The 13843-nt window shown below is 37.0% G+C and overlaps 1 protein-coding gene across 1 annotated transcript; it reads left to right on the forward strand.

Annotated features, from left to right (window-relative positions):
• The first annotated feature begins 823 nt into the window (after nucleotides 1–823).
• Nucleotides 824–12976, forward strand: LOC149178442 (uncharacterized). The gene is made up of 6 exons (XM_089422096.1): nucleotides 824–952; nucleotides 10855–10962; nucleotides 11053–11139; nucleotides 11892–12093; nucleotides 12202–12344; nucleotides 12614–12976. Exons 1-6 carry the CDS (start codon nucleotides 824–826, stop codon nucleotides 12959–12961), a joined length of 1017 nt encoding a protein of 338 aa, XP_089278222.1. The 3' UTR covers nucleotides 12962–12976.
• The last annotated feature ends 867 nt before the right edge of the window (nucleotides 12977–13843 follow it).

A 13843-nucleotide genomic window follows, 5' to 3' on the forward strand; every position in this document is an offset into this window, starting at 1 on the left:
AAACCCTAACCCTAACCCTACCCCTCTTGACCCTAATCTTGAAGAAACCCTTGAGGGATCTGAGGAAGCAGAGCCTGCCCTCGGGAAGAAGCAAAGGTGTGTCAAACCTAGGACATAGGAAGTCTTCATTGATTGGGAAGAAGACTTTCAGTGGCAAGACACCATGGATATGGCAGCGACGGTCCTGGTCGGCAGGGTTAGAGGCAGGAACTACACCACAACAAGACTCAAACAATGGGTTGTGGAAATTTGGGGCCATCACCTAGCTGATTTTCCTATTGTACAAACCTTTGTTCGTGGCTGGTTTGCCCTACGTTTCGCACGAGCTGAACACACTAACTGGGTTCTATCCTCCTTCTGGCACATCGAACAAGCCCCGGTCATGCTAAGGAGATGGAGTCCGATGTTTGATCCAGACCGAGAACAACTTGGGGCGGGGCCAATATGGGTTCGGCTCCTTGGTCTGCCTCTCCACTTCTGGACCAAGGATATTTTCAAAAGAATTGGCAATTCTCTAGGGACATTCCTAGATTATGACAGATCCTATCTCTCTATGGGGGTCATGGCCTATGCTAGACTACTGGTTCACCTGGATATCAGAGGTGGATTACAAGAAAAAGTCACACTCCACTGGAGGAATTACAACCGGATCCAGATACTAGACTATGAGGGGGTCCCCTTTCACTGCAGATGATGCCATAAGGTTGGACACCTCTACAAGGACTGCCCCCTCCTCACGAAATCAAAAATGGGCAGCAAAGGGAAGACCTCATCAGCGGGGGGAGCATAGACACAGGAGGAACAATCAGATGGGCCCGACATGATGGACACTGGTGCAGACGGATCCAGGCTTACCTCATCGACTCCAAAGAAGCACGGGAATGCACCCCTTCAGCCACCTTCACCTCCAGTGACCAAGTCTAAAGCGGCCGCTGGAGTCATGCTATCTTCGGTATGTCCAATCCTAACCCTTGCTCAACATCCATTATTTTTCATCTGCAAACAAGGAAATCTCTAAGTAACTTGGGTTGAATTTGGACAATCCTAATCTCTGTTTAAACCACCCAGCATGCCCCCTCATTCTTCATTTTCCTTTCCCCTCACCATCTACACCCTCAACCATATTGGAGCCACCAAAGGCATCAACTCCTGGATCTGACCCTGCTCCCCACCGATATCATCTCTGATCCCATTCTTGCGCACTAATGTTGGATGCTATTGGCATTGGTCTTACACCTTCCTCCTCCTATCAGAAGCTCCCCCGAGGCAGACCTTCCTGCCTATCAAAAGCTAAACAGAAGGCAAGAATGGAGGTGGCATCCGGGAAACAGATCTCACTTGACAGGGTCTTTACAGCACAGAGCCCTCCTCAGTAGTCTCCCCCATGAAGGTTCTCTCCTTCAACTGTAGAGGGATTGCTAGTCCCGAGAAAAAACTAGCATTGAGGAGGCTTCTCTAGAAGGAGTCGAGTGATATAGTCTTTCTACAGGAAACCTTGGGTGTAGCTGCTATCATTTCTCCTCTATTGGATTCTATGCTCCCTGGATGGCATTTCCAAGCCATTGATGTAAATGGATGTTTGGGGGACATTGCCCTGGGATACAACCCCCGCATAATTAACCTATTGGGTTCCTGGGGGGTTATAGGGTTCATAGGGGAGAACTTATATTCGACTGAGTTGGGAGCCGAGATTAGAATGATAAATATATATGGGCCCTGTCATCAAAGAGAGAACTTCTGGGAAAGAATCTTGGCACCCAATATTTTTCAGTCTGATAACATCATTCTAGGCAGAGACCTAAATTTCTCCCTAGGATACTTGGAATATTGGGGTCACCATGCTCAAGACGACACATTAGTGGGTTTCTTTGAGCCGCTCCTCGGTCGTCACAAGCTCATAGATATCCCATCTACCAAACTAGTCCCTACATGGAGCAATAAAAGAAGCGGTGAGGCTAGCCTTTCCACGAGACTGGACCGATTCTTGATTAAGGAATAATTTCTGGACCAAGGATACACTTATCGCCAATGGGTGGGATCTGGTGGACTCTCAGACCATCTGCCAATTCACCTTGAAATTCGTGGCAATATTAGCAAACCCAGAGCTCCTTTCAAATTCAACTCCACATGGTTGAAAGACATCTCCTACATCTGCCTTGTCACAGACTTTTGGAAGGCTCACCCACCAGCAAGAGGAGGGAACATCTCTGAAGGATTCATGGCCAATCTGAAGGAATTGAAGAAGCTATCCAAGATTTGGGCACACAATAAGAGATGTTCCGAAGAGCATCGATTAAATGAGATTGAACTGGAGATAGCCAACCTAGAGGATAACATTGGAGGCACCTTCCCTTCTAATGAGCTTAGGGAGAAGCTCACTGAATTAACAGCCATAAGAGGAAAAATTCTCAAGGATAAGGAGGAAACCTGGAGACTGAGGAGCAGAGTGATATGGCTGAGGGAAGGGGATGATAATTCCAAATTTTTCCACAAATTTTCTAATGGAAGGAGGGTCATTAATACCATTTGGAAACTGACAAATGAACAAGGTGCAGAGGTTGACACCTTTCCTCACCTGGCCTCCCTGGCTACCTCTCACTTCAAGAAGGTCTATCAGCCCCCCCTAACGCTACCCTAGCTGAGGTCATTAGAGTAGCACAGTTGTTCCCTCGGTTCATTGATAATGAGGAAGCCGAGCAGCTTAGCAGAGAGGTCACTCTAGGGGAGCTCGAGGCCACACTGAAGTGGTTTAAAAAGGATAAGAGCCCTGGTCCAGATGGATGGTCTGTAGAGTTCTACCTGGCCTTTTTTGACATACTCGGAAATGACCTACTCAAGGTCATCGAGGATTGCAGGAAGACTGGGCATATGCATGGGGCTATTAACTCCACGTTCATTGCCCTCATCCCCAAATCTGATAATCCAACATCCTTCAATGACTTCCAACCTATCTCCCTCTGCAATTGCCTATACAAAATCATATCCAAAATTATTGAAAATCACCTCCATCCCATCCTATCCAACCACATATCATCAGAGAAATTTTCCTTCCTACAGGATCGACAGATTCATGAAGCCATAGGCACTGCCCAGGAAGTATTGCACACCATCCAAACCAGGAAGATAAAGGGAATGATCCTCAAAGCTGATCTCTCGAAAGCCTTCGACAGGGTAAGCTGGCTTTACCTTAGAATGCTTCTTACTCATTTAGGATTTCTAGTGGGAGTTATTAAATGGATCATGTGTTGCATCACCAATATATCCTTCAGTGTATTGATTAATGGGGCCGCATCACCCTTCTTCGGTTCTGAGTGTGGTCTCAGACAGGGGTGTCCACTGTCTCCTCTACTCTTTCTCCTAGTCATGGAAGGGCTAAGCAGACTGATCAAGGACATGCACCATAGAGGTAGACTCTCAGGAATCAAAATTGCAGAGGGCTGTACTATAACACACCTCCTTTTTGTGGACGATGTACTAATGTTTCTGAATGGAGGAATTGGCGACCTCACTACCATACAAAACACCATCAATCTATTCAAAATCGCCACTAGCATGACCATTAACAACTCTAAGTCCACAATAATGTCAGAATGCTTCCCCCACGAGATACACTTTGTGATTCAAAGGTTCCCTTTCACTCTAACCCAAATAGATGGAGGCCTCCAATATCTAGGTTACAGACTCAAAACCGCTTGAATATAAAATTGCGGATTGGATATGGTTGATCTCTAAGCTTGAGAAAAGACTCAACCTATGGTACCATAAACATATCTCCAGAGCTGAAAGATTGGTGCTCATCAAAGCAGTACTAGAGGCCACCCCGGTATATTGGATGTCCCTCACATGGATCCCTAGAGGCATTCTCAACTGAATACAAAACCTCTGTTGCCAATTCCTATGGAAAGGTAATAAAATAGGAAGGATATTTGCATGGGAAAATTGGTGGTCATCTGTAACACCGCCCAAAGCTAGAAACCTCCCCCTTCTCATTAGTTGGGAAATATGGATAGCAAGGAATCGTTCTGTTTTCCAGGACACCGCCCCTGATTGGCCATCCATCACAACTAGAATTATAACCGATCACTGTTCACTTCCTAAGGACTTGGCTGCCTTTCCTCCCAGGAACATCATTCCCGAGACCATCGATCACTCACAACCCTGGGCTTACTTTGATGGATCAACACAAGAAACAAGATGTGGAGGGGGGGCCCTTCTATACATTTTAGACACACATCATTATCATATTCAAATGGGACTTGGAAATGGTACAAACAATTTTGTTGAACTCACCACGACCAAATACCTCATCCAATTTGCAATTGAAAAAGATTGTCATAATCTACAAATATTTGGTGACTCGAAGATTGTATGTGACTGGATAACAAAACCACAACATGTCATGCATTCACATTACGACATATATTGGATGAAGTGCATAGATACATCACATACTTTGACAATTTCTTTTGTCACCACATATACAGGGAACGAAAATCCATCGTTGACCAACTTTCCAAAGAGGCAGCGATCAGGCCATGAAACATCTGGATGATCCAGGAGCATCGGGGAGGTGAACAGTACCAGTATTACCACCACCCATATATGGACCAGGCAGATCAGGCTCAACAGGAGCCTGAAATCATCTAATTTTCGACTGTTTTATTTTGTTTATATTTACTATGTTCATATATATTTTCAGTACATGACCACAGGAATACTCTCTGTGTAGAGTAAAATTTTGAAGTGTTTTACAGTATTGTTAAAAGATTGTCTCCCTGCATGGAGAACATATTTTCTGGCTCTTAAATTTTCACTAGCACACAGCTACTATATTTGCATATGCTTATTGCATCTACAGCATGTAATTTTCCTATTTTAATGAAAATTACGATTTTTCCAAGGGGAAAAAAGAAGAAGGTTTCATATTTATTTTTAAATAAAAATTGATTTAGTATTATTAATGATTAATAAAATGATATAATAAGTTTTATTAAAATGTATTTATATTTTTGAATATCGTATATATATAAACTGGGATATAGAGATGTTAGTGTTATAAAGATGACAAATTCTTAGAATATATGTTGTTTTTGAAATAGCTTAACATTATGTTTCATTAAGGAAGTCTTAATTTAATAATAATATAATTGTTAATGTTATACACAAGTCAAACAACATGTTGATGTATGAGATCCCTATCAGAAATAAATAATCTTGGAAATAATTTTGAAGTGTGAGAAATGAATAGTCACTAGATAAATATACAATTTCTTATAAAATATAAAATGAATAGCTACTTCTTTGGGTTGTCAATTACCATTCATTTGGTTTATAATATAATGCAGTGAGTTTATAATATAATTTTCCTTGGTTTATTAATGTAAGGGTTTAATAAAATTTCTTTGGGTTTATAACCATGGTCAACCATGGTCCAATGTCACATTGTGAGAATGATTGTCCCAATATGAAAATAAAAAATGTGCAACCATTGTCAACCATGGTCAATCATGATCAATATGAAAATCAATCATGGTCAACCATGGTCCAACGTCACATTCTGACAAAGATTTTTGCAATGTAAATATCAACCATGGTCAGCCATCATCAAACATGGTCAAGCATGCTTAATCATTGTCAGCCATGTTCAACTATGGTCCATTGTCGCAATTTGAAAATCAATCATGGTCAACCTTTGTCTATCATGGTCAATGATCGTTAATAACCATAGTCGCATTGTGACAAAGATTGTCTAATTGGCCAATGTCATATTCTGTCAACCATGATCAACCATGGTCCAACGTCGCATTATGACAAAGATCCTGAATATGAAAATTAACCATGGTCCAACATTGTATTATAACAAAGATTCTCTCAATATGAAAATATATCATGCTCAACCATGGTTGAACGTCGCATTGTGACAAAGGTTGTCTCTGTATGAAAATCAACCATTCTCAACCATGGTAAATCATGGTTAACCATTGTCAACCATCGTCCAACGTCACATTGTGACAACGATTGTCTCAATACGAAAATCAACGACGGTCATCCTTAATATCAATAATATCAATCCCTAGGGTTTATAATATCAATCCCTTGGGTTTATTAATCTAAGGGTTCGTATCCCTAGGGTATAATATTATTGATAGGTTTATATTAAGAATCCTTGGGTTTAATATAAACCTGCTCGGTTTATAATCCATTTGGTTTATAATATAAATTCCTTAGGTTTATGTTCTTAGGTTTATTATGCACCGTAGGTTTTAGAATATTAATCCCTTGCATTTATTAATTTCAGGGTTTATATTCCTAGGGCTTAATATTCAACAATGGTCAACCATGGTCCAGTGTTGGATTGTGAAAAAAATTCTTTCAATATGAAAATCAATTATGGTCAACCACCGCATTTTGATAAAGATACTCAATATGAAAGTTAACCATGGTCAACCATGGTCCTATGTCGCATTATGACAAAGATTCTCTCAATTTGAAAATCTATCATGGTCAACCATGGTCCAACGTCACATGATGATAAAGATTGTCTCATTATGAAAATCAACCATGATCAACCATGGTCAATCATGGTCAACCATGGTCAACCATCATCCAACATCACATTGTGACAATGATTTTCTCAATATGAAAATCAACCATTGTCAACCATAATATCAATAATATTAATCCATAAGGTTCATAATATCAATCGCTTGGGTTTATTAATCTAAGAGTTCATATCCCTAGGGTATAATATTATTGATAGGTTTATATTAGTAATCCTTGGGTTTAATATAAATCCCTTGTGTTTATAATCAATTGGGTTTATAATATAAATTCCTTAGGTTAATAATATTAATTATTGGTTTTATATTCCTAGGTTTATTATTGAGCCTAGGGTTTACAATATTAATCCTTTTCGTTCATTAATTCTAGGGTTTATATTCCTAGGATTTAATACTCAACCATGGTGCAACGTCGCATTGTGAAAAAGAGAAACTCTCAATATGAAAGTCAATCATGGTCAACCATCAAATTGTGATAAAGATTGTCTGAATATGAAAATCAACCATGTTTGTTTTAAGGTTTATAATATTTATCTAGGAGTTTATATGCCTTGGGTTTACAATGTTAATCCTTTGGGTTTTGGGGATTTTAATATTAATCCCTTACATTTATTAGTTCCTCGGGTTTATAATATCAATCCTTTTGTTTTATTAATCTAAGGGTTCATATTCCTAGGGTATAATATTATCTATAGGGTTTATTAATAATCATAGGGTTTAATATAAATATTTGAGTTTATAATCCATTAGTTTTAAAATATAAATTTCTTGGGTTTATAAAATTAATCGTAGGGCTTATATACATAGGGTTTAATATTAAGTTTAGGGTTTAGAATATTAATCCATTGAGTTTATTAATTTTAGGGTTTATATTCTTAGGGAATAACCCCCCATTAACACTAAAATTAATATTCCTAGGGAATAATCCTTTGGGTTTTTAATATTCTAAGTTTATTCCCATGGGCTTTTCATATTAACCCTTGTGTTCGCATTCTGACAAATATTATTAATATTAATTGTAGAGTTAATATACTTAGGTTTTAATCCCTTGTTTATCAATATGAGAGTTTATATTCCCTTGGGTTCTTAGTATTAATCCCTTGGGTTTATAATATCATTCCCTTCATTATATTGATATAAGGGTTCATATTCCTAGGGTACAATATTATTCATAGGTTTATAATAAAATCTCTTAGTTTCAATATAAATCATGATCATCCAAGGGTTTATATACTTTGGATTTATAATATTAGCCCTTATGTTTAATAATATTAGTCCCTTCGGTTTATAATATCTTTGGGTTCTAGTATTAACTCGTTGAGTTCATTATGCTCTTGGGTTTATAATATCAGTGGATTAGGTCTATTAATGTAAGTGTTCAAATTCCTAGGGTATAATACTAAAAACCCAAGCAAATAATATTAAACCCTAGCGATTAATATTATAAACCCAAGGTATATAAACCCTAAAATAAACATGGTTGAGAATGGTTGATTTTCATTTTTAGACCATGGTTATCACAATGCGATGTTGGACCATGGTTCACCATGGTCAACCATCTTTATTCGAAGGCATTTCACATTATCGTAGGGTTTATATACCTTAGGTTTATAATATTAATTCTTTGGGTTTACTTTTATTTGTTTGGGTTTATAGCCACTTGGGTTTAATACTGAAAACCCAAAAAATTAAAATCCTAGGGAATAATATTAAACCCTAGGAATTATTATTAATTACGAACCCTATCAATAATATTATACCCTAGGAATTATTATTAATTACGAACCCTATCAATAATATTATACCCTAGGAATATGAACCCATAAATTAATAAACCCAAGGGAATTTAATATACCCCACGGGTTAATATTAACGCCCCAAGGGAATAATATTAACTAAAGGGATTAACACTAAAGACCCTAGAGTTTATATTCTCTTGGGTTTTTAGTATTAATCCCTTAGGTATAATATTATTCATAGGGTTTATAAACATAAGGGACTAATATTATAAATCCAAGGGAATATAAACCCTAGGATTTTTAATATTAATCCCTTGGGTTTATTATCCCTTGGATTAATATTATTCCCTTGGGTTTATAATCCCTTGGGATTTTAGTATTAACCCCTTAGGTTTATTATTACCTTAGGTTTATAATATCAATTCCTTGGGTTTATTAATCTAAGGTTTCATATTTCGAGGGTATAATCTTATTCATAGGGTTTGTAATTAGTATTAATCCCTACAGTTTAATATTATTCCCTATGTTTTATGATTCCTTTGGTTTTTAGTTTTAAACCTAAGAGATTATAAACCTAAAGGAATAATATTAAACCCAAGGAATTAATATTACAAAAAGGTATATAAACCCTAAGATAAATATTTATCTTAGGGTTTATATACCTTGGGTTTATAATATTAGCCCCTTGGGTATATTATTCCTTTAGGTTTATAATATCAATTCATTTGGTTTATAATATCAATCATGGTTAACCATGATCAATCATAGCCAACAATGATCAACCATGGTTAATCATAGTCAACGATGGTCAACCATGGTCAAATTTTTGACTGTGACAATGATTGTCTCAATATGGAAATCAACCATGGTCAATGATAGTCCAATGTCACATTGGGACGAATATTGTCTCGATATGAAAATCAATCACAATCAAGCATGGTCAATCATAGTCCAACGTTGCATTATGACAAGGATTGTCTTCATATGGAAATAAACCATGGTCAACCATGATTAACCATGTTTATTTTAGGGTTTTTAATATTTATCTTAGGGTTTATATACCTTGGGTTCATAATTTGTATCCCTTGGGCTTATAATATCAATCCCTTGGGTTTATTAATCTAAGGGTTCATATACCTAGGGTTTAATATTTTTCCCTTGGGTTTTTAGTATTAATCTTTTGGGTTTATAATATCAATTATGGTTGATCATGTTTTATAATTCCAACCATGATCATCCATGGCCCAATGTCTCATTGTGACAAATATTCTCTCAATATGAGAATCAAACATGGTCGAGTGTTGCATATGAAAAACAATTGTTTCTTAGCGTCACATTGTGACAAAGATTCTCTCAATATGAAAACCCACTAATGTCGCATTATGACAAGGACTGTCTCAAAATGAAAATCAACGATGATCAACCATGTTTCAATGTCACATTGTGTCAAAGAATGTCACAATATGTAAATCAGCCATGGAAACCATGGTCACATTGTGCCAAAAATTGTTTCTTGCTCCAACGCCACATTGTGACAATGATTGTCAACCATGGCCCAACTAATGTGGTTCAGTCCCGAGTTAGCTGTTAGGAATTAGCCATTAGAAATTAGTTATTGAATTAATAAAAATAATATTTAGCTGTAGACTACATGTCATAAATTAACCATTTTTTGTTTATGAAATTATTTATTTATAATATTAAACTGCTATTTTTTATTTTGTTATCTATATATATATATATAGATATATATATATATATATATAAAACACTATAATAATGTATTTATTTCACACTATAATAATGTATTTATTTATAAATGAAATAGAGGAAATATATATATAAAGAATCAAAACATATTCTGATCAAATAACTAATAATGAATTGATAATTAATCGATTAATGACTACATATTTAATTATTTAATTAATAACTAAATATTTTAAAATTAATAATTTATTATTAATAATAATATTATGAATTAATAAGTAATAATTACAAAAATTGATAATAATAACTTTTATTACTAATTTTTTTATGTTATTAAAATTATTATTATTTATTAATATTATTATTATTATCAAATAAATATTACTATTAAATATTTAATTTATATTACATAATTTAAAATTATATTATAATAAATTATATTGATATTAATAATTAATATAAATTATTAATTATAATATTTTTATAATATTATTCTATAAGAATTATTATATATTTGTTAATAGTAATTATTACGCCGTAAGGCGTTCCCTCTGAGAAAGACATCCCTAAAATGTGACGTGTGCAATCCTGAGCCATTGATTTTGTGTGTTAGATGATTGGGGTGTTTTCTGCCGTTGGTTTAATCTGTTTTTTCATAGAAAAATAGTTTTTTTTCCATGATAATGGGCCATGAAAGGCCAGGCTGCTCTGCTGGCGATGAAACTCTTCGCAGAGACTGCCTGCTGGCGATGAGACTCTTGTGCTGGTGATGAGGCGATGAAACTCTTCGCAGAGACTGCCTGCTGGCGATGAGACTCTTGTGCTGGTGATGAGACTCTTCGCAGAGACTCTTCATGTCTTTTGCGACCAAGGATCCAAAGCTGTTCGATAGAGTGGATGAGTTTGTGCCCCGTCGGTTCATGGGTTCGGAAGGGGAGAAGATGCTCAAGTACGTTCTCTGGTCCAACGGCCGCGAAACGGATGAAACGTCCGCCGATAACTAGTCCAATTTCCAAAATCTGTTTCGTTTCCCTTTACTGCAGAGAGTGGTGATAGCAACAGTGACTTACAGAGGGGATCAGGGGGACTCATCATACTTTTATCGGGAGGATTGCGGGGACTGCCTCTCAGTAAATGATTCAGATTCATGAGCGCTTGACATGACATCCGGGTTACGGTGAAATAAAACACTAAGCACACATAGTGCCAACACGTATGGCACGCATGCACTGGTTAATGACTTGTCAATTGATTCTGGCTCTTCTGGTTTGGAGACCTTTTGTTATAAATATTTGTGCAACAATAATATTCAGAGCCGTTTATCTCAGCGTGTTACAATAAGAGCATTTGGAGAGGATCGTCTCTTTGCATTTCATGGGGGAAAATTCCAATCCCAATGGCCTCTTTGCATTTCATAGGGGAAAATTCCAATCCCTAATACTGCAGGCAGGTAAGTATTTGCGATGTTTTACAATCTCCGCATTTTCTTTTTTTTAAGCAAACTGTGAATGCTAATTGATTTTTAGTGTGCCATTTGTTATTCACGGACAGTTTCTTATGATCAATGGTTAATACCTATGCTGTTATGTATTTGACTATGTTCGTTTTCTCATAAATAGGCTTCGGTATTTTACTCTTCTTTAAAACCGTATCTTCCACAATATACCGTGTGTTCTCTCTTTTTCTGTTGGACTGGATATTAGTTTTTAATCGGATTTTTAACAAAAGCTCGTCTTTGATATTGATAATAGACCCTGCATAAAAAATTAATTACAATCGTCCATGGCTTTCGTGTGGACAACCTGGTGGGAGCTTGGAGCTTGCTTTGCAAGTTGCAATGCTTTGCTGTCATAACATATAACAGTTATTTTTGCAATAACAGGAGCACAGGGACTTGGCAAGAGAAGCTGTTAGGAAATCTTTGGTATTGTTGAAAAATGGAAAGTCTGCCAGCCAGCCTTTGCTTCCTTTGGATAAGAATGCTCCCAAGATTCTTGTTGCAGGGACTCATCCTGACAATCTAGGTTATCAATGTGGTGGATGGACGATAGAATGGCAAGGTTTAAGTGGAAACATAACCATAGGTGAGTTCCATTGCATTCATGTCAGGTCAGCTACCTTTTATCGTAGACTAGCACCATAAGAACCAGAGATTCAATTGACTCTTCCGATATTTTTTTTCTGCTATGCAGGAACAACAATTCTTTCAGCAATCCAATCTGCTGTTAGCTCCTCTACCGAGGTTGTTTATCAGCAAAATCCAGATGCAAACTATGTCAAAGAACAAGGGTTTTCATATGCTATTGTGGTTGTGGGTGAGCCACCTTATGCAGAAAGGTAAACCCTTCAAACTCGCAGAGCTAAGGCTTTGAGGAACGTAGTCGCTCGACCAAGAGGGTAACGTAAGCGATACTTGAGGAGTAGCGGCGAGACCGGGTATAGCTTAGAGCTTGAGCGAGCAGAGCATGAGAGCGAACGGGTACCCATTGTGCGGTAGCCTCTAGAATGAATCGGATCGGTGACCTGACCTGCTTGGCGAAGATCCATTTTGGTTTCGTACAGCTAGGGAGGGTTCGGCCGGTCCATGGATCTGTATTGTACGGTATGTTTGGGGATAATCTCAATTTGACCATTCCTTTAGGCGGAGGTGATACGATTAACAATGTCTGTGGCTCCCTGAAATGCCTTGTAATATTGATATCTGGAAGGCCACTTGTTATCGAACCTTACCTTCCACTGGTGGATGCTTTTGTTGCGGCATGGCTTCCTGGCACAGAGGGCCAAGGTGTGACGGATGTGATTTTTGGAGATTATAGTTTTCAAGGGAAGCTGTCAAGAACATGGTTTAAAAGTGCTGATCAACTGCCCATGAATGTTGGGGACCAGCAGTACGATCCTCAGTTTCCCTTGGGTTTTGGACTGACCACAACAGTAGCAGAAAATATAAGGTAGTAATTCAGACTTGTCCTTTTTTACTTAAAAGAAGTCATGCATTGTTTACCAAATTTTGTCATTCAACGATAATTGGCAAAACCTTAAGAGGCTACTTTATTAAAAGGCTTACTTCAAGTAATTAGGGAAAGGAAGAGGGTGGGGGGGTGATTTTGTCGTGGTTGCAATTAGGGGAAGAAAGAAGGGGATGATTTTGTCCTTGTTTTTATGAGCACATATTATTCCTTGTGCACCATGGATTTTCAAATGGATACCACCATGTTTTTCGTTTTGAGGATATGACTATTTTTAGACTATTGAATTATTGTTTGAATGTAATGGCTATAGAAGCCATGATTGAAATTATTTGATTATGTAATTAAATTTCATTTTTTAATGAATAAATGAGTCATTTGGGAATAATAGGGAAATAACACATGAGTAAAGGAGTCTTCTCACTATTCTAGAAAAAAATGTTAGTGGCCAAGTCCATATGGTGGACCTCCCAAATATTCTCCTAAAAATCCCAAGGAGAAAAATTCAAAATTTAAGAATAACATAATGGGAGATAAATATGATGTTAAATCCCTATGGAGGGAATTGATAAGTAGGGTGAAAAAAAAGTAGAACATGAGGGAAAAGCTTGCGTTAAAGAAAAATAAATATTTTTTCTTATTTTAAATAAAAATCTTATGAAATTAAAGGGTGCAAACCCTAAAAGCAAGATGGTGCTAAGGAAAAATATGTTGGGAAAAACTATAAGAAAACCACTCAGGAATACAAAAAGGTTGTTAATTCTTGGATGTAAGAATTTTGAGCTCTAGTGGAATTTCTTTGGTTAGGAGGAAAGTGCTATCTAAGTTAATATTCTCAAGAAAATGGTTAGAGTGAGATGGATATATT

The sequence above is a fragment of the Pinus tabuliformis genome, chromosome 4_1 (assembly GCF_031772625.1).
Source record: "Pinus tabuliformis cultivar Carrire ecotype Pingquan chromosome 4_1, CPIR1, whole genome shotgun sequence".
Taxonomy (NCBI): domain Eukaryota; kingdom Viridiplantae; phylum Streptophyta; class Pinopsida; order Pinales; family Pinaceae; genus Pinus; species Pinus tabuliformis.